Below are 24,928 nucleotides of genomic sequence, written 5' to 3'. Positions count from 1 at the left end.
TCAGAACAGTGGCCCCAGAATACAAAGGGCCATCTACCTAAACAGAAAAGTTTTCAGTGCTCTGCAAAATTGCAAGAGAGAGCTCATTGTCCTGAGTTGTTGTGCTAGAGAATTCCATAACCTGGGACCAAAGACAGAGAATCTTCTGCCACCTTGAGATGTGTAAACTGAGTGAGGAATGATCAGGAGATGACTGTCACTAGAGCGTAGTCGTCTCATCGGGTGATATGGCTGAATTCTCTCACTTAAGTACAGAGGAGCAATGCCATTTATGCATTTAAAGATGATGCAGGCTGTCTTAAATTTTATGTGATCGGCAATTGAAAGCCAATGCAGCTCCCGACGATATAGGGACACATGAGCAGATTTATTTAGCTTGAATATCAGTCTAACAGCCGAATTTTGTGCTCTCTGGAGCCGCTGAAGCTGTTTGGAGCGAATGCCCAACATTTGACCATTGCAATAGTCAAGCTGGGCACTAGTTAGTGCCCCTACCACAGATGCATGATCCTCTTTAGATATATAAGGGAGTTCTTGACGTAGCATTCTCAAGACAAAATAGACTGCTTTGGTCTTAGCTCCCACCTGTGCTTCACTACCAATATCTTCTTGCCACATACAGCCCAGATTTTTGATTTTCGATACGACTTTTAAACTTCGTTCAATCTAAAGATTTTCTTGGGCTCCTCTTCAGTTTGAGAAGCTACAGACGTTTTTAGCAGTATACATGATTCTGTAGCTAGTTCTTTTTGTTGGTTAACTTCTACTTTCGTAGTTTGATGGGAGTTTGTTGAAGAGGGGTCCATTCCTCCCCTGGTTTCCAACGCTGTGACATAGCCTTCTAGATATATCATTTTTGTATGTAACATTGCTGCCAGCGTTGTATGGTCCTTCAGCATGCCGTTTATAGATTCATACAATTTTCAGAAAGGTGCCAGGGCTATAGTTACCGCCAACATTATGGCAAAGAGGTCTGTTTTTGTATGGCCTTTTTATTTGCCGTTTTGCAAGAGCTATGTCAACAATCTTCTATTTTGCGGTGGTGAGCGAGCAGAGAAGGTCTTAAAGTTGCTCGCTGGTTGCTTTGAACTCTTCTTTACATTGGTTGATAGTTCCACACTCACAGGCTCTTCCAACTCTTCAGGGTTCCTTGTTGCCATCCAAGGAGATGTTGCTTCACACATCTCTGAGGAGATAGGGAGCTCTGTACCACATGGGGCTGTTTCCTTTATGTTGGTTAATCCATAGGCTCTGGTACCAGTGGTCAAATCAATGTCTTGTCCGGTTTCCTTGTTGCAACTCATACTTTCCCGGTTATCCTTATATGATTTTACTTGGGGTGTGGGCTCTTTGATTTCACTCTGAGTCGATGGGCACGTGGAGTTCGCTTTAAGTGATTGAGTATTTGCTTCACCAGTCCCAGAGTTGCCCTCTCGATCATTTAGACCTAGATCCTTAAGGTGATGCAACTTATTTATATTTGTAACACTGCGCATATTAACTCTTGTGCTCGACCAGACAGACCTGTGATGTGCTTGATTTACCTGATTCCTAGGAATTGAGGCTCCTTCCAATATCTCAGCGCCCGACAGTTCGTCTGAGGAAGAGCTGTTCAGGAAATTAGTGTTTTTGAAAAAAACAGGGCACTGACCCCACAGGTACTGTTGTCGCTGATCTTAATGGAATTATTTTCCGTAGTGTTCTTTTTTTCTTGGTTTTTACAAACTTTTTTACAGTTAGCCTTATAGCAGGGTTTATGTGCACCTTGTGGTTTAGGTCCTGGTTTACTCTTATCAGGTTTTTGACCAGGCCTTGCTGTCATTTTCTGATCTGTTACAGTTCCCCTTTTGACAACATTCAGTGTCGCTTCTAATATAGAGACTTCTGTTAATTCTGTTGAATTCAGGTAGTCCTGAGACCGGTCACATGTTTCCATAGTGTCGTTTAGGTTGTCCCTTTTTTCCGGGGAATCATTCAATTTTTCTGGATTCCCCAGCCACTTCTTTCGAGTCCTCCAAATGGTGTTTGCCTACGGAAATGCTTCATTCGTTGGGCTCGGGTTGTTAATTGGACTCAAGATGTCCGTTGGTCTCCTCAGGTCCGGCCCGTTCATTACTGGATGGACTTCTATGTTAAACTGGTGTATTTTCGGTGCACACGTTGTAACACTCAGTGTGGCAGTGATTGTTTCATCTCAAGCGTTGAGGTTTCACAGCCCCCAGTTCCCCCCTTGAACTCCCTGTTTTAGAGGACAGACTCTCCAGCTCTAAATGCATCTTGCTCCAGGTCCGGGCTCTGATGCTCCCCCTCACCGACACGTTTCCTTGCAGGGGGGAGGGGGGTGGCGTAAGCATAACCTCTGGCTCCCACATTGTTGGTAAACCGGACCGGTCCACCACTGTCGCGCCGGTTTCAAAACTTTGCGATGATCTTCATCCTCGTTCTGTACCTGCGTTTCGGCCAGCGCAGGCTGTGCCTCCAACGAACTTCCGTCCTCGCAATACGACAGATTCAGGTTCAGACCATCCACCTGCAACTCCACCATTTGTTTCACTCCCCCCGGGGCGAACAACGGGCCCCCATTCGCGGCCCTCCCTACTCTCCTGCTTTCCGTCAAGCCGGTCCCACAGCCCCCACCCGAAGCTGGTAAGTCTGTATTATGGTGGCAGGGTTTTTTGCGGGAGCTCGGAGGGGAATTTTCAAAGTTCGTATCACCAATGGGGGTTGGGGGGGTGGTTATTGCATTTGATTGTGCATTTGATTGTGTATTGCAGGGTAGGGTCTGCAACGTATTAGATTTAGCATAATCCTGAGTTCTCGTACCTGAATTCGTTGAAATTCTTATAGACGCCGGTGCTGATATGAGCCTCTTAGTTCAGAAAGGAGTTTTCAAAGGGCTCCTCAGCTTCATACCAAGAACCTCTCGTCAAGGTTGCTGGCTCCGGAGACGCCTCCCATCTTCCTCCATTCTCCCTTCCACGCTCTGCAGCCTGGGATGCCGCGGACTGCAGCAGACTGCTTCCACCTCTGCTGCCAAATCCTGTACATGAAAAACTAGAAAAACATCATCTTCCATATTATCAGCGCAAGCATTACGGGGTCCAGCCATTTCATGCTAATACAAAGTGTGGGCAACACCTCGGTTTCCAATGTACTTGCTGCTAATCCAAATATCAAAACCTAAAACAAACCATAGAGATAAAGACTCAGTGCTGCGCATGTTGATTCAGCCTTTAGTGCCCACTTTCACCTATTTAAAGCCTTTAATGCCCAGAGTATTCTTTTTGCCTGACATTAAGTAAGACTAGTTCCAGAGGTGCATAACCTATCGGGTGGCTGGAGCCCGATGTGCACTCAACCATTGTGATAAACAGAATGCTGTAGCTAGAAAGAAGTCAGTTCTTCGGTGTATTTTGTGTGATGCCGAATAGAAAGTACGGTCTCTATATGAGGGTTTAGCCAGCGTCACAGATTGAAGGGTTTTTATTTTGTTTCTCAGGTTTTTGTTACGTCTGGCAGACTGCAGCTTGGTCAAACTAAACAGTGTCCTTGACTGATCCCTCAAACCTCTGTAAGCTTCACCCACGCTATTCCAGACTTCCCTTTTCCCCTGTGGTGCAATTAATCTAGCGATCAGTATCCTCTCCTGGCTAAATTTTTCTAAACTGGTGGTGAGGACCTGAAGACTGAGGACCTGTCTATATTGCTCTCTCTGGGACTTTCTAAGGACTCTTTAATTTCCTGGTCCCCTACAATGTGGTCAATGATGTTCAGGATGGTGTCTGTCCCCTCACATACTTTCTTTATCCCGCTCTTCCTCTGATTTTGTCCCTCTCTCCCTTCTATTCTCTGCCCTTCTCCTCACACTTGCTCTTTCCACACCTCTGGTCGTTCAAAATCCTCCCTCTACCTATCCTGTCACTACTTTGGATCTACAATCTTCCCTACTCCCTTCTGTCTTTCTCTTGCTCTCTTCTCCTCTCCCTCCAGTCTTCTCACACTCCTCTCTATACACTCCCCTGCCTCCCGCTGCTACCTCCAGTATCAAACCTCTCACTTCCTGTCTCATTGGTCTTCTGACACCCCTCCCTTCTTTCTCTACACCCCCCACCCTCCGTTTACTCCCGCCTGTCTATACCCTCTCTCCTCCTCTGCCCTGTCTCCTCTCCCTGTCACTCTTTTACAGTCTCTCTCTACCTTTACCACCCTCACCCTTTCACTATCTTCACCCCATACTCTTTACTACTCCTGTCTCTATCACTCACACTAGAATACACTCAAACAACTGTAACCTTTCACACTTGGTACCACTCTCACACATGCAATAACTTACATGCACTCGTATCCAACACCTCCAGAGACCACTCTGCACTCAGCTCCACCTTCTGCCTTCGCATTGGTCTCTCGGTCCACCACAACACCTCCTGACCTCAGTGGAACATCTTTCACTCTGTCTTGTGAATGCAGACCTTTTATACCTGTGACCTCCTAGTTCTCGGATTAATCCTGTGTCCCATTGGTTCCTTGCTACATCTGATCATTCAAGCCAGTCTTGTCCTAGACTTTCCGCCAGGGCGGGTTATCCTGGTGCACAGTTTCAAAGCCCCCTTTCCCCTGATCCATTTGAGGTTGAGGGTATTCGTGCAGTTTTAGCGGTCCAGGCAGGTTGGCCTTCACTGAGCATCTTGCCTCCAATCTGTCTTGGGAGACTACGATTTGTGTCCGAAAGCTAGAGGTTGATGTAACCGGGAGCTTCTTGGTCTGCATCTTTCCCCATCAGCACGGTGTGGTTAATTGCTGCTTTCTTGGATTCTGGATCTTGCAGTTCTGTAAAGTGCACGAGAGAACTCTGGCCAGAAAAGAAGCTGGGAGACATTGTGTGATTGACAGTGGTACCAGCAGTAGCAAGAAAGGTACCCTGGGGGATCAGAGACTGCACCCTGAACTGCCTCCCCTTACCTCTGGAGCAGATTGTTCTGGGACACACCGTAGTAGGCTGCCTACCCTTGGTGAGGAGGGGGTCTATGTTCCCTCTTGACTCTGTAACACTAAACAACATAGGTCCTTCAGGCCAGAGGTTTGCGTGAGATGTTTCAGCGCTGCAGCACCTCTGTTTCTATCAAGCGTGTTATCCGAGCACATTTTGAAATCCCCATCTACAATGAAATTATCTATTCCCCCCTCTAACCTGATTCAAGTAATTTATGTTCCAGGTTAGTTTGGGATGAGGCAGGGTGCACATTAGATAGCTAAGGGCCTCATTACACGGAAGGCCGTAAGGGTTAACGGTCACCGGTAATGGTACCGGTGACCGTTAACCCTTACCGCCTTATTACGAGGTCCCTTTGCAGGTTGGTACTTTAACGCCTGCTTTTTGCAGGCGTTAAAAACCAACCCGCAAAGGGACCTCGGTGCTAATTACGGCACCGCAAATTTGCGGTACCGTAATTAGCACCTTCCCCATTTCCATTATGCCCTATGGGGCAAAAATGGGGAAGGGCAATGGTGGAAGGGAGAATTACCGCCCCGCCAACCTAGGAATAGGGCGGTAATTCCCCTTTCCACGACATGAACCATGGCGCTAATAGCGCCATGGTTCACCGCCTACCGTGTAATGAGGCCCTAAGAATTAGCCAGACTTACATTGCAGTTGCCTAGCCATAGGTTGGTCAGAGCAAAGTGTCCTTCTTTATCACTTGTCACTTTGAGTTTCTTATTAATAGTAATGCTTATTCCTCTTGATATCTTATGCAATGTAATTTGTGCTGGCATTGAGGTCATATGTAATGTCATGTGTCGTCCATGATGCCTGCGCTGATGCCATGCGGGTTCATCAGTGATGGTAAGTTATGTTAAGTCATTTAATCGAAGCTGTACTCCTAACTTACCTTCAACTGAAGATTTTTCCAAAGAATTTCAATGGGTTTTCTTTCATTAACGTAATACCAGCATGGGATCCTAACCAAGCACCAAGACATCCTGTAACCAACGTTTTATTTAGCAGTGAATAGAGGTAAATGGATAGCCCCAAAGTAGTTGCAACAACACGCGTGTTGAAATGTCAGTTCTGAACTGTAATCAACTGTGTTATATAGTACACAGTACTATGCAATACTTTTTCAATCGTGGGTCAAGGGTCAGAATTCCCTGATGATGGGATATTTTCAACATACCTTAAAAATATGTAGATTGCTCATCTGTCTCTGAAAGGATTTGGTTGAAAATAACCAATGTGCGTGCTATTTATATTCAATTAATGTGTTTGTATTCTTTCCACAATCATGTGATGTTCTTCACTAACACAAGCATTGTGCTAAGCTTTTCGACTGTTTTGAAATGTGACATATTAGGAATGAAAAAATGTAAGTATTTTGCTTAAATAATGAAATCTTGATTTTTTTCTATGAATTAAAATGCATATTCTCTTTCTGTGCACTTTATAATGGAGATTCTTGTGGTAGTAGTTATTAATCCGTCAACCCTACTATATAATTTACTAAGCCTCCTTCGAGATTAAGGTGGAACGTAGCCACGTTGATGTTAAAAAAAAAAAGGCAATGTTTTTGATTAATGAAGAGAGATGTTTTTTCCTCCTAGAATCGATTGTTAATTTGCGTTTTGGAGCAAGCTTGAGTGAAGATTGTTCTAGCGATGCGAGGAATTTAATTCCTAGTGGGGACTACAGTGGTAAATTGCATCACAATGATCTATTTCTGGAAGATATCCAAACAGATGAAGATAAACTGAACCGCAGCCTTCTTTCCCCTGAGTCTACTTTTATGCCAGTTGTGAAAAGGTTAACCCCAGTTTCTCCCATCGTGGAAAAGTCGATATCCGGAATTAAGTATGTACAGCAACCTGCCACTACTTTGATGAACTCTCTAAAAAGACTTGATTCTGATATGGAAACAACAAATAATGCAAAACGAGTTACAGGAACAGAAAAGGGAAACAAAGAGGAGGGTTTGCCTTCTAAAAAGCCATCTATTTTATCCAATAATTGTACTCATATAATTAAAGTGTGTTCCCCATGCACAGTACTACCTATTGGAGAGATGCAAAGGAATGTGACTGCAAATGAAGAGGAAACGTTGACTGAAATTCTTTGTCTCAAAGACAATTGTGAGTTGCCTCCTTCAATGAATGAGAATAGTGACTGGCTTTCACAAAGGAAGAAAGCAGCCACCAAACTTCAAGCTTGCTGGAGAGGATTCTGCACAAGAAACTATAACCCAAAAGCTATACATGTACGCTATGAAATTCGGCTAAGTAGAATGCAGAAACACATACTGTTTTTAAATGAAGAAGTGTCAAAGTAAGTTTAACCAATTACATTTTGTTTTACCATACTTGTTGAAGAAGTGGTCAAAAGTAACAAAGAAATGTTATCCGTTTACAGTATGTTGGGTTGGCAACCAAATAATATACCCATGCTGGCACTATATGCACGTGTCTTCCACAATCCAAGTGTCACACTTTTGCACCAACAAATAATGGAGGTACTATGTTTGCAGTGACAGACCCTTTATTTCTTAGCTACCATATTGAGGAATAAACCATGTGTTCATTGAGATGCACCAAATTGTTGGTGTGGTTTTGTGAGCAGATTATAGAGACTGTTCTGAAAAAGGCATAACACCAACAGTGAGCAGGACTGAGACTTCTAAATACATTTAAAATAATACTCAAACCCATCAGTGGCTTCGGTTGGTATTGTAGCAGAGTGGCAAGCCATGCTGAACTATTTCTGTTTTGTTTGTGTTCATTATTGAGCATTTGTATGGCGCCTATAAACCAGAAATTGTTTTCAGGCGCCACAAGACAAATAAGGGTGGTGGAGCAGAAGAGAAACAATAATAACGGTCTTCTTACTAGGCCTTGTGACATTCGGATCGTGCAAGTGTATTATCAAGAAGTGCAGGGGTAGGTGGCAGTTGAGGGCAAGGGATGGGGTAGGGAGAGTGTGAAAAGAGGGAGACGCGCTGAGCGAGGGGGCCAAAGGGGCTGGGCAAGTTCTAAGGGGAGCACTGTTGATTAGTGTGACACATTATGATAAAGTAAGAGCTGTCCACTATGTCCTTAAAATAAACCAACAGTAGAAATACAGGGTCCTCTTATTTATTTGTTGGATGGTACTGGTGAACGGATTTAGAGCAGCAGTATATTTAGAGTAAATGTAGTACAGAAGTAATTATGTTTGGTGATCCTGGACCACCATAGTAGACCGTGGCAGATGAGAAGAACATCTGGCAGAGAAAATAAGTTTTGAAGGCCTTAACTGTGGTTGTCAAGATGGTAGTAAGATAAACACCTACAGATTCTAACGGTTCATCTAAAAATGAAACGGATGCTCCTCTTTAAGAATGAACTGAGCAAAATGTGAAATATAAGCACATCTACACTTCCAGAGGACAATCCCCTCTGTGCACAGCAGGCATCCCGTGCTGAATTATGGACTTTATTTGCTTATATTATTCTGAATTGTTATTGTCCTTCATATTTTAAGTTCCTTGTACTGCACTGTTGGCGCCTGATCACTTTTATTCTTTACATTTAATTTCCTTGTGCAACCCATTGGCCACAGAGTGCCTGGTCTCCTGTACACAATTTGCTTTTTTTAAGTATACTTTTATTTTGTTTTCTTTAAGGGATTCCACCCCATTTAAAACTGGCTGACAGGTCATTGTGACACATGTCTTACTGATTGGACAATTCGTGTTTATGTGGCGGAGTTACCTGACTTAGTCTTCCATTATGTGTATCTGCTCATCCATGTATTGGGTGTGCAGGCAAGGGAACAGGGTGGTGCCAAAGCCAAGCCTGTCTGTACCCACCCATAGCTTGGACTGCTGCCCAGACTGGATGATCTGTTATCTAAGATACAGATAGTAAAGAGTACTACTCAGCTCTTGCTTATAGACCTTATATGCCCTTCCACTTCACCCATATCTCCTTGTGTAAAAGCTATCATGACTAATAAGCCACTATTGGGTCTGCCTTTTTTAAATAACTATCATTTTCAATGGACGACATGAAAAAAGGTTTGTACAAAATACGAAAAGATTAGTTCATGAATTGGATTTGGGTACCTCAATATCTATAGCATACAACATTTTCCAAGTTCTTCAAAAATGAACCAGTTATTTTGCCCTGGCATTAGTTGATCACATGTTCCAGTGACCCTGTATCGTATGTATCAACACAATATTTTCCCATCAAAACCGTAACATGATGCTGTTCTGAGTGTTCAACTACTACACTTTAATTCATTATAATTGGTTATTTATTTATTTTTATTGTATATTGGTTTGAAAAAACCTTTACAAATTTTCATTATCAAAACATAAAATTGTACAAAAATAATTGGTTATTTATAACGTGCTTAATACCCAGAGTTTTTTAAGTGCGGACCCTGGGATCGAACTTGTGTTGCGCCGCACCGTCTTACTTCCAAGATAAGCGCGTTTACCCTGAGCTATCCTTCCTGCTATAAGGGCTCAGATGTTGTGCTCAAATTCCAAGAATCCAGCTAGTGCACACCTAAGTTAGTGGAAAGTGTCTTAACAGAGCCAGTTTTATAACACAAAGTGGAAAATGAATGAACAAATGTTACACCAGAGCCCATATCTTGAAGATATCTAGAGAAACGGCTTTGGAGGATAGCTGTAACCTTTTAAACTGACACACTCGCCCATACTTTATACCAGCATAAGTTGAAAAGAGGCTCTTCTGGAGTTTTCCAACATCTAGTCAGAGTTATTCTTGCAGCGACTAGTACGTGTGTAATTAAATTAGAGATAGCACCCTTAAAATGATATAGTCCATCTGCATCATCTCCTTATATAACCACTAATGGGTGGAAGGGCAGCAATACTCCTGTGACTTTCTTAATTTGGGGCAGTACCTCCTTCAAGAATATTTTTATTATTTTTGATAAGACCATCACCTATGCATCATATCTGTATTTCCCCCAACAATTCCTCCAATACTGATGTGAAAATGTTCTGTTCATCCTACATATTCGGGTTGGAAACATGTACCATCAGTAAAATAAATTGTTGGCTATTCCTTATTGGAAATGCATCTAGAGGGCTGATTGGCCCTATACCAGATCCTTCCCCCACGACTCCTCGGATATGGGCCTATTCAGGTCTTCTTTCCAAGCAGGAGTTATTTTAGTGAGCAATTGGTATAACCTTGACATCTTCGTCTTTGGTACGCCTTTCAATGTGAGCTCAAGAGCGGTTGGTGAGTGAATCCCAGCTTTACGAATCTCTGCGTTTTTATCCAGTGTCCGATTTGTATATATCAGAAGCGCTCCTTGACGCTGTCCAGTCAAAGGATCGAAAACAAAAGGATCGAATACAATAGTTGAGGATACATTTGTACTAATAACAATAGTTTTGAATAGTCATTTGTGAGAATCATTTTCGAACAATATATCTAATAATAATAGAGACACTCATTGATTTTGTAATAATAATTATGGTTTTATTTGAACATTGATGTAATATTGAGTATATTACAATATTGTTTTCAAATGTATTTATTATACTTGTATGTTTATAAACGGTATAAGTAACATATAGGTAATAAAATATATATATATAAAATTTGCAATTTTTTAAAATAAATATAATAAACATTTCAACTTTTTTAACTTTTGCAAACTGGTATACTTTTCAAACTGTAGATGGCCGTGTTGGATTAGTTATTATAATATTCAAGTTTTGTTTATATTTAGAGTCCAACGTATGACGTCCCACGTTTACGCATTCTTGCGTGGTCGCCATTTTGCGAGTTCTTTTTTCCCGGCCGGGTTCCTATGCGTACTCGCTCACGATTTGTTCATGGATTTGCGTTTTTTTCATGTTGGAGACAGGTTTTTTTACTACGGAGATGGTTTTTTGGACTGTTTTTTATCGGGGAATGGATTATTTCTACGCAGGATGGAGGCTTGATTTGGATGAAGGATTCCTGATCTCTTGGATTTTTTTCCTCTTGGATTTCCTTTTTTTAATGTTTTTTTTTCCTGGATTGGTTTTTTAAAAACTTTTGGACGGAAGTTGGATTCGGATTATGGATTTTTGATATTACGGATTGGTTCATTATGCATTTCTTGGGTTTTGGTACTTTATTTGGATTGCAGATTCAGCAATTTCGGTGAGTTTTTGTTTATTCATTTTAACATTTTAAGTTATACGATATGGCTTCTAAATACTGCATTGCTTCCATTGACTCGAAATTGCTCACTATTCTTGTTATTCTCTCTTCATAATCCCTGTATTTTTTTTTTGTTTGAGTGTTTTCCAGTGAAATTGTTTGTGCGATTTTGATTTCTTGTGTTGTTTTCTCCATTTTAAGGTGATTTAGGAAATGCCATAAATTGGGGTTATTTACACTCAATTCTTTGTTTATTTTGCTATGCCAACCTTCCTGAATATTGTTCGTTCTTGGCCAGTTTTCTTTTACCCCTCAGTAACAGTTCGAAATTGAAATTGGGTATTTGGCTCTTCTCCTTGTTCCTTTTCTTGTTAGTTGTCCTATCCATGTGTTTTCTAAATAATCCATCAAATCAGCTAATTCATCCTCATTTATTGTGAAATATGATGTTGCAATCAATGTCTCATGATATGTAATAACTTTGTCCTCTTGTACAAATGCCAATGCATATATTTGTTTCATTTGGTGCTGAAAGTCACTGTTTTCAATGTATTTTGTTCTTAGGCCTAACTTTTGTATTTTTCGCCATATTGCTTGTCCGAAATGAAATAAACATCCTTGTATGTGAGTGTTTGGGTACGTTGTTTGAAAAGCTTTCAGTTGACCTTGCTCATAATCCATAATTATTGTATTCCGTGATTTATCTTGTAATGATTCTTTGATTTTCGTAAATACACACCTGTATAGATCTTCGGTTTTCCCTGGCATTAACACATAAATTAAAAGTATTACTGTTCCATTGATTGTACCATGAATGCTATAAAACTGATGAAAGGGTTCTGGACATGATTCAAACGTTGCATCTCCGTGGCATATCGATGAATTTCCTAGATGTGATAAAATAGTATCAGTAGTAAAAATCAATATTTTCTCATTTTTAATATCCAATGTTGCAAACAGAAATTGTTCCCCATTTTCAGTTTTTTGTAAAATATCAGGTACATTTATGTCAAGATATGTTTGTGGTGTCATCGGCAGGTTTTCTTTCTGTTGTTTTTGTCTATTTATGCTTCTTTTTAGCAGTTTCGTATTCGGCATCTGGGCCGCTACATGGAGCGGAATTTTTCCATATGTTTTGTTTACTATTGAGCTACTTGCTTCATTACGATTTTCCTCTGCATTTCTTTTAATTTAATTTATCGTCTTTTTAATTATAGTAGTGTCAGGCATATGGTTGTGTTCTCCTGTACACCTTATATGTTCACCTTCTGTGATCGCTCTTCCTGTACACTTTAATTTTCTATGTTCTGTACATTTCCAGTAACTGGATTCTTTACGTGTTGTTTCTCTATTATAGGTGTAGCCTTCGTACACTAATTGGGTTCCTCCCATTTGAGATTTTATATACTCCATTTTCGCACTCGTCATGTATCTGAAACAGCAAAATGTATCGTTAATTATTGTTTGCTGACTCTAATGTGTGTATTTTACTAGTATTTCATCAGTTTCATGCGTTTTGCTTACCTAATGATTTCAGTCACGTAATAAGATTCCCTCTCTCCTGTGTCAACTGGTGTTTCCTAGTCACTTTCTCTCACGCACTGACAGTTTTTCAACTGTCACCTCTGCATATGCTTTCTAAACAAGGTTCTTTACTCGTCGTTCCTATCTATTGTTTTAACCCTTTATCGATCGAGTTTTCAAGTACTATGTAGTTTAACCTTTGATCCTTTTTTTGCGACTAAATGACTTTTTACATGTTTTCTACCAGATGTCAAAACTTTGACTTTCGATCCTTTTGATTCGATCCTTTTGTTTTTCGGATCTTTGTTTTCAGTCCTATAACCCTCCTTGACAGAAAAGTTGAATGTATTTTTGCATTCAATAAACATAAGGGCCCCAGATCAATATAGTTGGGATAGATTGATTAGGCCACCTCTTTACTATTCTATAATAAAACCACTTCCATAGTCCTGGGTGAAACTTGGACTACCCAACACTGAAGAATGGAGGCCAAAACAACCCTTAACCCCCACAGTCTAATACCCTTACTGTATTGGAAGGGGGAAGACATGTGTGGTAGGCAGGAGATAGCCCAGATGATTTCTTGTGGATTCATCAAGATAGGATATGTTTTGTAATGCCACATGATGATAGATTGCTCCTTTTCTACCCAACGGGCAGGGCGACCACCATCAATCATAATAGCTCTGTGCGGATTGGGAAAACCTATGGCCCAGCCATATTGATTTGTGAGTACTACTGATTTATTAACACTTGATTTACGATCAGCCCATGTACATTTCAACATTTTCCTGGGGTGTGCCGAGATGTGTGACGCTAGAATTTGTAATGTGAGTACACAAAGAAAATAAAGTTGTCTAGGTATGACATTTTTTTAATGTCCCTTATAGAACCAGATGAGAATATTTCCTCATTTTCCCATTTCACCTGATCTTCCCTAAAATCCTTAAACATGGATTCGGGGATTAGATTGGTGTGGAGGCGTCATACCAGGGTATTGGTTTGATAGCGAAATGTCCAGCTTTCCAGCCTTTCATTGTAATGGAGAATTTAGCTTCAGCTGTTTTACATAATAAGTGAATTCTGAAATATTAAGTCCCATTGATTTGGTAAAATTAATCAAGAAACCTGAAGCATATTTTCTGAGAACATTCAGCAATGCGGGAAGGAATGAAAGGGTATTGGTCATAGTTGGTAAAACATTGTTCGCATGTAAGGTGGTTATGCCCCTCTTGATTAACCATGATCCTCTGGATTGTAGTGTTTAAGCGTATCTTCCTGGCTAAAAGTTCTATAATTAGGGCAAAAGTTATCAGGGACAGGGAACATCCCTGAGAGGATCCTAGAAATATAGCGATTTGGGGGGAATAATAACCATTAACTCTGAGTTTCATCGATGGGCATTTAAATATTTGCCATGATACAGTCAATAAACTTGGGACCTAAGTTACATAATTGCAGGGTTAAAAGAATGAGGCGCTGGTTAACCCTATGAAGTACACTACTGTCATCTAAGGCCAGCAAAGTCATGGGAACTCTGGTCCTCTTCCTAATTTCAAGGACATTTATGATTCATCGGATACTATGCTGACTGCTATGGTATTATATAAAACCAGTCTGGTCCAACCATATGAGAGAGGAGAGAATCCTCATCAACCTGGTTGCCAAGATTTTAGAGTACATTTTTGCATCCTAATTGAGTAAGACAATCAGGCGATAAGAGTCACACTGAGGAGCTGGATTAACTGCTTTTAGGTAGAGAGTCATACAGGGCACTCCCATCGATTCAGCAACTGAACCAGAGTGGAGGAATACATTAAAGAGGTTAATGATGCAGGCACTTGTGATGTAAACCCATCCGGATTAGGTGCTTTCTGTTTGAGCATTGATTTAATTGCCTGTTCAACCTCCTCCTTTGTTATAGGAAAACCAAATTGCTCCCAATCAATTTCTGATATTTGAGGGAGAGAGGCGACTCAAAACATCTCACTGAAGGTCACAATCCAACCCCCTCCTTAGATAACAGTCATCAGAAGAAAGCTGTGAGGATCTTGAGTTTCCCTTTCTCCATTTAATGCAGGGATCACTGTTAATCTAATAAGCATACAATATTATTTCTTGTTTTCATTAGGTACAATTTATAAGCTACGGCTCTATTGGTTTCATTATAATATTGCTTGGTCCGTACTAATGAGTATACGGTTTCTGTAGGTAAGTGTGCCTCCAAATCTACCCTGGCTAATCTTAGCTTTCTATATGCTTTCTGCCATCTCCTCCATGCATGTTCCAATTCCTTTTCACTCACCAGAGTCTCTAGTTTTTCCTTCATCTTTCTTTTTACCTTGTTGTAGGCTGTAGCGCGGCTAACCAACTCCCCCCGATAACTGCCTCCACTTCATTCCACAAAATTCCCTGCATGGTGTTGCCTTTATAATTTTCATTGAAGTAGTTATCAATTGATGTGGCTGTTTGCTTGAGGAAAACACAATTTTCAATCAAAGGATTATGTTGCTTCCGTTTGGGACTGGACTGAGTAATTGCCCTCGCACTTATACACAGTGATGTAGTTATGTTAGAATGATCAGAGAGAATTCTAGGACCAATACTGGTTTCTGATGTATGTTGAAGTAGTGATTAATGCAGTAGTAATAGATTGATAAAAGAGAATCCTCTGGGCACATGAGAAAAATATGTATATTCCCTTTCATTCCAGTGAGTGAATCGACAGGCTTCAGTGAGACACAATTCCTGCATTATTCTTGCCAATGCTTTTGCATTTTTTAAATCCCACGTCGAAGATGGCAGTTTTAATCCACCTTGTAGTTTCTGACCAGGTTGAAATCACCACCCATTATAACCTGCCCTTAAATGGTGCAAGTGTTGGGAGAGGTCACACTATATAATCGTGTTAGTTATGATACAGAAGTCAGTGTCATTAGATTGCCAAATTATTCGCCCTTCAAGAGAAGGTATCTTTTTGTTAGAGTCTTTTAGAAATCCTATTTTAACGAAAGGAACGCCTTAAGATATTTGTTGCACAGAAGGTGAAGAATTGCGTAGGGAAGTCATTATATTGTAATCTGTATTCATCTCGAGGGATGATGGGTGTATCCAGAAGCATGGCGATGTGGAACTCCACAGTCTGCAACCTTTTCAGCACCGATTTCCACCTAATGAGAGAATTCAATCCCTGAGCATTAAAGGTTACAATCTTAAAATGTTCCAATCTGGAAAGTAATCAACAGTTCTCGTACACAGGTACTGATTCAAATCCAGAACCCAGCAGGTATGAGTAAGTCTGGTGAACAACCATAGCAATTTATTGCAAGAAACATTTCCGTTGCAACGTTATTAACCACCTTCTTGCCCAGATAACACCTGATTCTATGAATACTTGAGATGTATTAGAACGTATAAGTCTACTGTCCGTCATGGCTGCTAAATCTGCCGTGGCAAAATCTAATTACTATTATAACCACATTTATGAAACCAAGCATGGAGCGTTTATGCCATCCAACTAGTTAAACATTATGACTTTGAAGTATGCTTCAAACCCAGTCAGTGTCATGAATTTCCGACATCGCCCCTTCTGGACGGCCTGGTCGCTTCAGCGCCGTATCACGGTGTCCATTTTCACCCTCAACATGGCGGACGCCATGGGGGAACAAGCAGTTTAGCACCAAGACTTACTTGCAATTTCCTTGAAAAGCGCCACGCCCCCGCAGGTCGGGTTATCTGTGCTCAGTGCATCGATAGTGCTTGTTTCTGGATTTTCTACCTTTGCTTAGCCTTTCTGTCTTCCCAGCTTCGCTTGCCTTCGGCGGCCATTTCCAATCCTTATATTAATTTCCTTTGTGATTTCAGCCTTGCGCCCACTTACTACTTTCATCTCTCCCACTCGTGCTTGGCGGTACGAACCGCTGCCTGGAGCTTCTCTGGACTGTGCTTCCTTCCTGGCGACCCTGGTCCTCATTGCTTCCTGGAATTCTCCCTGGAATACAGACCTGCTTCCTGGATTGAACGTCTCGACCCTGGGGAGGAGCCCTCGATGCTACCTGCCTGATGCTAACCAGCAGGGTGGCATCAGGGGAGATTCACCCATTCCTTCATGCAACCTGCACTTCCAGAAAAAAGGCAAAACCTGTGATTACAAAGAAAAAGACACCCAAGACCAAACAGATGAGCCAAAAGTCAGAGGACTCAGTATCTGACAGTTTGAGATGCCGCAAACCTAACATTGTCCCCAGAATGGATCCCGCTCTTCAAGATCTCTTGCGGGGTATGCAGGAGTTGTCAACCAAGGTTCAGAACCTCAAGGTGGAAAATGCAGCCCTAAAACAACTTGTATTGTCCAGGGACTCAGCTTACCTGGAGAGTGCCTCAGTGGGAGCCATCGTAGTTAAATACGATCGCACTCCAAAGGCATTACGCTCCTTCCTTGATTCATGTTTGGTACAATTCACATTCAAGCCTTATTACTTCTCCACCCCCAGGGCTAAGGGTGGTTTTGTGATATCCCATCTTTCCGGGAATGCCCTAGCCTGGGCTACGCCCCTGGTGTCTTCTGGAGACCCATTGCTGGATAAATATGACTGCTTCATTGCTGCATTCAGGGCAATGCTCGACCGTCCCGAACAGGTTTACTCCGCCCAAGAGAAACTGCTGGAGTTCCTACAAGGCACCCAAGATATGTTGTCATAGGTGGCTCGCTTTAAACAATTAGCCAAGGATGCTGACTGGTCTCCCGAAGCATGTTTTACCCTGTTTTGACGTGGCTTGAATGAGGAAATCAAAGATGAATTGGCTAGAGTTGCCCGCCCTGGGTTCTTCCAGGCCCATTTGGACTTATCCTTACAGATCGACTTTCAAATCCAAGAAAGAAAGGCAGAGAAAAGGAAGACGCGGAGTCCTTAACAGAAGTCCTCACTGGTGTATCCCAGCCCCAGGGATCATCCTCCACAGAACCCGAGCCCATGCAGTTGGGTACTTTACGGGGACCTCTGACTTTTCAGGAAAGGACTTGCAGAATCGACAGTGGTCTGTGTATGTACTGCGCATCTGACAAACACTTGGTAAGAAAATGCCTGATAGCCCCTCCAAGACATTCGGGAAACGCCAGCTCCCGCTGCTGAACGGAGCCCAGCTTCGGTGACAGACACCTGCTCCAACTCTTCAACCTCCTTGGGTTCATCCTTCAGGAGTACTTTGGTGATTCTCCAAGTAACACTGACCACTACCAATAAAGCATCCTATCCCGTCCTGGCCCTTGTGGATTGTGGGGCCATGGGCATCTTTCTAGATGACGAATGGGCGCAACAACATCGAATACCAAGAGAATCCAATGACGTTATTCAGGCCATTGAAGGGATTGACGGAAATCCCTTGTCATCTGGACCGATAATCCAACAAAACGCGGAATTCTTGCTCTCCGTTCACAATCACCAGGAACTCTTATGATTTGACATCATAAAGGCGGCTCATTATCCAGTAGTACTAGGCATGCCATGGCTGCAAAGACATAACCCTTATATCAATTGGACAGCAGGATCACTGTTCCTGGGATCTGAATTCTGTCTTTCACATTTTCTTTCCCAGAAGGTACAACTCACCATACCCACAAATAGAGAAATGTCAGACCACGACCACTTACTGTTTCCAATATCAATCAAGTACCTGAAGCCTACCATCAATTCTCAGACGTATTCTCTATGGCCATCGTACAGTCTTTGCCTCCTCACAGACCTGAGGATTGTGCCATTGAAACGAAGAGGACGCGGTTATTCCCTTCGGTAGGATGTTCATCCTTTCAGAACCTGAAAAGAAAGCCCTGCGAGGATACTTGGACACTAACCTATCCAACAGAATCATTCGTCCTTCCAAATCCCCTGCAGGAACCTCCTTGTTCTTCATACCCAAGAAAGACATCAAGGAACTCTGACCATGTTTGGATTACAGGGGTCTGACAAGTGTACCCTAAAAGATCGATATTGCTTGCCACTCATATCGGACATTTTGGAAGCCCTACGTGGTGCAGTGATATTCACCAAGCTGGATTTGTGAGGAGCATACCATCTGATCCGTATAAAAGAGGGCAATGAATGGAAGACCACCTTCCAAACTCCCTTTGGGCATTTTGAATACCTGGTTATGCCATTTGGTCTTGCCAATGCCCCTGCTGTATTCCAGCGTTTCATGTACCAAGTCTTCTCCTTCCATTGCCCAACAATGAGAGTGAAGGGGAATTACAAACTTAACAAATACAGTTTGATGTTATGTCTACAATACATCATAAAACCCAACACAGAAAAACTGATCAGAAAACTAAATTTATTACATATTGTATATGACTAAAAGGCACAAGGTGCCACAAACACAAAGAAATGTCATTATTACACAAAAACATTGTTAAAACCTTTTAAAAAGGAAAGGACATTATACATGGTACACATTTAGTGAAGGGGTGTAGGCAAAACAAGATATACACATTCGTAACCACTTTGTTTGCAAAAAATCCCACAAACAATTTGTATGGGTATCTCAGATAAATGTCAACATTTTTCAGCCTTTTTATGTTTTAGACACTATCCCTAGTGTCTTTTGTTCTTTCTTTTGGGCCATCTTCAGGACATAATTTCTTCCAGAAAGCTCACAATTGACTGTATACTCTATTTGATGTTCAACGTGGTTATTTTTCTTGATAGAACGCCTAGATAGTGTGCTGTTATGAGGACTTCTCATTTCTTTGTGGGACTAACAGAGAGAAACTATTTGCAGTCTGGGGTCGAGGCGCAGTCAGTTGCTGGTGCCTGGTCACAATTAGGCTAGGGCCTTGAAGCAAAAAATACTCAGAACAAATAGGAGAACAGGAAGCACCTGACAGTACTTCAGGTCAGGCAGAGAGCCCGTCTGGGTAGACGGAAGAGACTCCGGGTACTTAATCATTCGAGCCCATCCGAAAAAGCTGGTATAGGACCCCGGAATCCCGAGTGTTACGTTCTCGAAGTCGATAAACGCTGCCTCACACAAGTCAAACCAAGGTGCGCACGTAAGGGCTGGAGGTAAACCCTCACGCTAGCCGTAAATCTACGTTTTTCTGTGTTGGGTTCTATGATGTATTGTAGACCTAACATCAAACTGTATTTGTTTAGTTTGTAATTCCCCTTCACTCTCACTGTTGGGCAATGGAAAGAGGGGTAAACAGACTCACCTTAGACATTTTTCCTTCTGATTTAGTTCCCTTTGAGTTCTGATCCCCTGAGACCAAAACATTGGGAACTTTACCTGGCTTAGGTAAGACCAAGTCTTCTCCAACCTGTTCTTTCCGTTTGTGATAGTCTATTTAGACGACATTCTGGTATACTCCAACAATCCAGCCTTACATCAAGAACATGTCACCTTGGTTTTGCCACGATTACGGGACCATCATCTATTAGCGAAACCCGAGAAGTGTATCTTTCTTGTGTCCACTGTACGATACTTAGGATTCATCTTGTGTTCACACGGATCCAGACAAGGTCGAAGCTATCACTTCCTGGCCTGCTCCGGCCTCATTAAAACAAGTACAGTCTTTCCTGGGCCTTGCAAACTTCTACAGAAAGTTCATCCCGGCATTTTCGTCCATAGTTCAACCCATCATATTTCTTCTGAAGAAAGACGCACCTTTTCGATGGTCGTCGGAACAAGAGACTGCCTTCCAGACATTAGAGGACAAGTTTAAGCAGGGACCCATCCTGGCTCAACCAGACATAAACAAGCCCTTCCTGGTAGAGACAGAAGCCCAGGATGTTTCCGAACACGGTGTTCATAGCCCATGCTAACACACTTTTGGACAAAATAAGGTCTGAAACCCCAACTTCGGACCTTTGGAAGGATTACAATGAAACCAATCAATGGGCCTTGTCCACCAAAGATGGATACCTCTTCAAAGACATGAATCTGGTTATTCCCACACGGACAATAAGAAATAAAATAATACACCTGTGTCATGACACCTACTATTCTGGGCATCGCGGAATCAAGGCCACCCTTCTAACCATTCAGAGAAACTTCTGGTGGCCGAAGATGATCAACGATGTACAGGCATACATTCAGGCATGTGCTGTTTGCAACCAGAATAAAATCGACAACAGGAAACCGGCAGGCTTCCTTGTCTAGCCAGATCTGCCATCTCGACCCTGGGAGGCAAGAGCCATAGACTGTCATGGATTAATGGTCATATTAATGGTCGTATTGAGACAAGTTGGGTCAAACCAGGCGAATTTAAGTAAGAGGCTACAAGTGTGAGGAGAGTATTAAACACATGTTCACTTCTATTACAGGAGCCGTTTTCAAGGAACAGGCATCGACACATGCTCTAAAGAGCAGAAGCTCCATTGACCACACACTGAAGCTTAGTCAGCAAAGAGTAAGTGTCGAGGAGTTCCCCCCTTCTCACCTGAGTCCGTTCTTTACTGGTGTCCTTGTTCGATGCCTTCTTGCGGATGGACCGGGTCTTGAAGAAGGCTGCCTGATTCTCTCCCGACTCCAGAATGCGTTCAGTTTCCGGGATGCCGAATCCAGGAATCCAGGAGGCAGTGGAAGCACGCTAGCCAGGAATCCAGGAGGTAAGTAGAAGGGGGAGGACTAGGAAGAGATAGCGGGATTGGAAAAAGGAGAAGAACCGCGAGGTACGGAGCACACGTCTGGTCGCTACTTCGCAATAGCATTGAGACGCGCGGAGCCGCGGAAGGCGTGGTCTATTAGTAGAAAAGGCTAGGTCCAGCGCATGGAGCGAGAAGGGATTACGCTGGACGGCCATGTTGGGAGTATTAATGAGTGCAAGCCCGCTGTGACAGGGACCAAGAAGGCCAAAAGGGGCGCACTCTGTGATTCATGACAGCATGCCTCCTCCGAAGACCTTTCCCTCCAGGTTTGCCGGGGTGAATGAGATGAAATCTTATGAGCAGTCGAGCGGCCTTGATGTTTGACATAGGCTCCAAGGTTCTTTCATTAGGGGGATTTCCTTTCCATTCAACCAGATATTGAAGCTGGCCCCTTCTATACCTGGAATCACAAATCCGGGACACCTCGTATTCCAATTGGTTGTCGACCAGTATAGGAGGAGGTTTGCAGGGTTTCCGGGAGGATGGATAGTAGAGTTTCAGCAAAGATGTGTGAAAGACTGGGTTTATTTTCTTCCAGGAGTCTGGCAATTTCATCCGATAAGAAACGGGATTTATAACTTCTTTGATGGGAAATGGTCCATAGTATCGAGGGGCCAATTTACTCGGACGTAGATGTTGGGGTAGTAATTTTGAGGACAACCAGCCCTGGTCACCGATTGCATAAGAAGGGCCTGGTCTTCTTTTGGAATCTGCATATTTCTTGGTCTGTTCTCTGGCCTTCTCCAAGAATTCCCTGGCCTCCTTATGTATATTGACAAGGGTTTCGATCCAGGAGTCAAATGTAGGTACTGGTGTAGGTTGAGGAGGAACAGAAGGCAGGACCGATGGATGGAAACCCTGACTGCAATAAAAGGGGCTGGTCTTAAGTGCCGAATGGTCGGAATTGTTATAGGCGAATTCAGCCACGGGTATCAGGAGGGACCAGTCATCCTGAACCTTGGTGGCAAAGCAATCGAAGATACTGTTCCAGGGTTAGATTGACACGTTCTGTGGCTCCATTGGTTTGAGGGTGATATCCTGAAGAAAGGGCCCGTTGAATTCCTAAGCATTGACAGAGACCTTTCCAGAATTGTGAGATGTATTGAGGTCCACGATCCGATATGATCTTGGAAGGAAGTCCATGCAAACGGAATATGTGTTCCAGGAAGATTCCTGCTAGTTCAGATGAGGATGGCAGTTTATGCAGGGGTGTAAAATGAGCCATATGAGTGAACAAGTCTATGGTAACGATAATGGTAGTGTATCCACGGGAAGGTGGTAGTTTCGCAATGAGGTCTATACCAATAATCTCCCATGGCCTGGTTGGCAGTGTAGGTTGCAGTAGAAGGCCCGCCGTTCTCTTGTTATCATGTTTATTTTGACTGCAGACAATACAGGATTGAATGTACTGCTGTACGTCGAATCTCATCCTAGGCCACCAGAATTGCCTTTGTATAAAACGGAGGGTATTGGCGATGCCACGATGTCCGGAGTGTAGGGTATCATGATAGAGATTTATTATTCTTTGTTGTAGCCTTTTTGTAGGGATGACCAATACATTGTCCTTGAACAGATACCCTTCCCGGACCTTTAGATTCCATTGATTTTTCTTAGATATATCCTTCCACAGATCAGAGGATTAGGTCTAAGCTTGGATTTCTTCAAGGAGGTTGACTGCTTGGGCTACAAAGATCTTGGGGGAAAACATCTGAGGATATGCCCTGTCTTCAATGGGCTCGTAGTCTGGTCGTCGAGATAAGGCGTCAGCAATTAGGTTTTGTGATCCTGGAACATGAGTGATGTGGAACTGGTACTGGGTGAAGAAGTAGGCCCATTGCGCCTGACGACTATTCCTACACTCCAAAGACTGTACAATCTGGAGGTTCCGGTGGTCCGTACAGACCTGAACTGGATGTTTAGCTCCCAGAAGTAAATGTCGCCACTCAGTGAAGGCTTGACAGAAACAATTCCTTTTCCAGGACTGAATAGTGTGTTTCGCTAGGAGTCAGGGTTCGTGAAAGATAAGCAATTGGGTGTTCCAGTTTATCTCCTAATTCTTGCTTCAGGACCGCACCTATGGCGTAATTAGAGGTGTCCGTTTCTACTCTGAAGGGTCGACTAGTATTGGGTTGGGCCAAGATAGGAGCTTGTGTGAATTCTGTCTTCAGACGCTGGAACGCCGTTTCTTGTGGTGTAGACCAGAGGAAGGGAGCGTCTTTCTTCAGGAGAGCAACAATCGGTTGTACTATCTCGGAGAAGTTAGATATGAACTTGCAGTAGAAATTGTCAAGGCCCAGGAATGATTGAACTTGTTTCACGGAAGCAGGAGCAGGCAAGGTCAGTATGGCCTTTACCTTTGAAGGATCCATACCGATTCCTTCTGGGCTAAGGATAAATCCTAGGTAATGAACGGAGGTTACATGGAACAAACATTTGTTGGGTTTGGCTAGGAGTTTGTGCTCTCTAAGTCTCTGCAAGACTGCCCTCACGTGCTCTTCATGTTGTATAGGGTCCTTGGAGAAGATCAATATGTCATCCAGATATCCAATGACGAAGAGAAACAACATGTCAGAAAACACCCTGTCCATAAAGCGTTGGAAAATTGCCGGGGCATTAGCTAGTCCAAAGGGCATGACTAGATATTCATAATGGCCAAAGGGTGTTCTGAAGGCGGTTTTCCATTCGTCCCCTTCCCGGACACGAATCAAATGATAGGCGCCCCTGAGATCCAACTTGGTGAATATTACCGCGCCTCTCACGGCTTCCAGGATGTCCGAAATCAAGGGTAACGGGTATCGGTCCTTGAGGGTGCATTGATTTAGGCCGCGATAATCGAGGAAGGGTCTGAGTTCCTTGGTATCCTTCTTGGGAACAAAGAATAGGGAAGCACCAGCAGGAGATTTTGAAGGTCTTATGGTGCCATTTTCAAGGTTGGTATCCAGGTATTCTCTTAGGGCCTTTTTCTCAGGTTCGGAAAGGATGAACATCCTGCCGAAGGGAATCACTGCGGAGGGTTCTTTATCTATTGCGCAGTCTTCGGGTCTGTGTGGGGGTAAGGCCTGGACTATGGCAGTTGAAAACACATCAGCATATCCTTGATAGGCCTCAGGAATGTGTATGAAATTAGACACCATGAGTGATGTCTGTTGTTCCCTTGTTGGTTCCTTTGGGTGTGTTAACGGAGGTTCCAGGGATAGGCAGTGAGACATGCAAAACTCTGAGCCTAGGCATAGAGAACCCGCTGTCCAGTTGATATATGGATTGTGTTTCTCTAGCCAGGGCATACCCAAAACCATGGGGTAATGAGCTGACTTAATGATGTCAAACCTAATCAGCTCCTGATGGTGATTTATTGAAAGCTGGATCTCTTTGGTCTGCAGACTTATGGGCCCTGATGGGAGGGGTCTTCCGTCAATAGCTTCCACAGGTTGCATGGTGCTTTGTGTCTCGTACGGAATTCAATGTTTAGTAACCCATTCTTGATCGATGAATATCCCCATAGCTCCGCAGTCTACCAGGGCCAAAATGGAATAGGTTTTATTCTTGGAGGGTAATAGAAAGGCCTGTAATATCACCAAATTGTTTTGTCCAGGAGAGTT

At 42.8% G+C, this 24,928-nt stretch overlaps 1 protein-coding gene across 3 annotated transcripts in view; it reads left to right on the top strand.

Annotated features, from left to right (window-relative positions):
- The window catches only part of CEP97 (centrosomal protein 97), a 1,492,335-nt gene that overhangs the window by 1,284,153 nt on the left and 183,254 nt on the right, over window positions 1–24,928 (top strand). For all 3 annotated transcript variants that reach the window (XM_069637315.1, XM_069637314.1, XM_069637316.1), the window contains one exon: window positions 6,598–7,315. In XM_069637315.1, coding sequence (XP_069493416.1) covers window positions 6,598–7,315 — 718 coding nt within the window. The remainder of the gene's footprint in view (window positions 1–6,597; window positions 7,316–24,928) is intronic.

The sequence above is a fragment of the Ambystoma mexicanum genome, chromosome 7p (genome assembly GCF_040938575.1).
Source record: "Ambystoma mexicanum isolate Mex_15411 chromosome 7p, UKY_AmexF1_1, whole genome shotgun sequence".
NCBI classification, from domain to species: Eukaryota; Metazoa; Chordata; class Amphibia; order Caudata; family Ambystomatidae; genus Ambystoma; species Ambystoma mexicanum.
The sequence above is the reverse complement of the archived record's forward strand: the minus strand, read 5'-3'. Positions and strand labels throughout refer to the sequence as shown.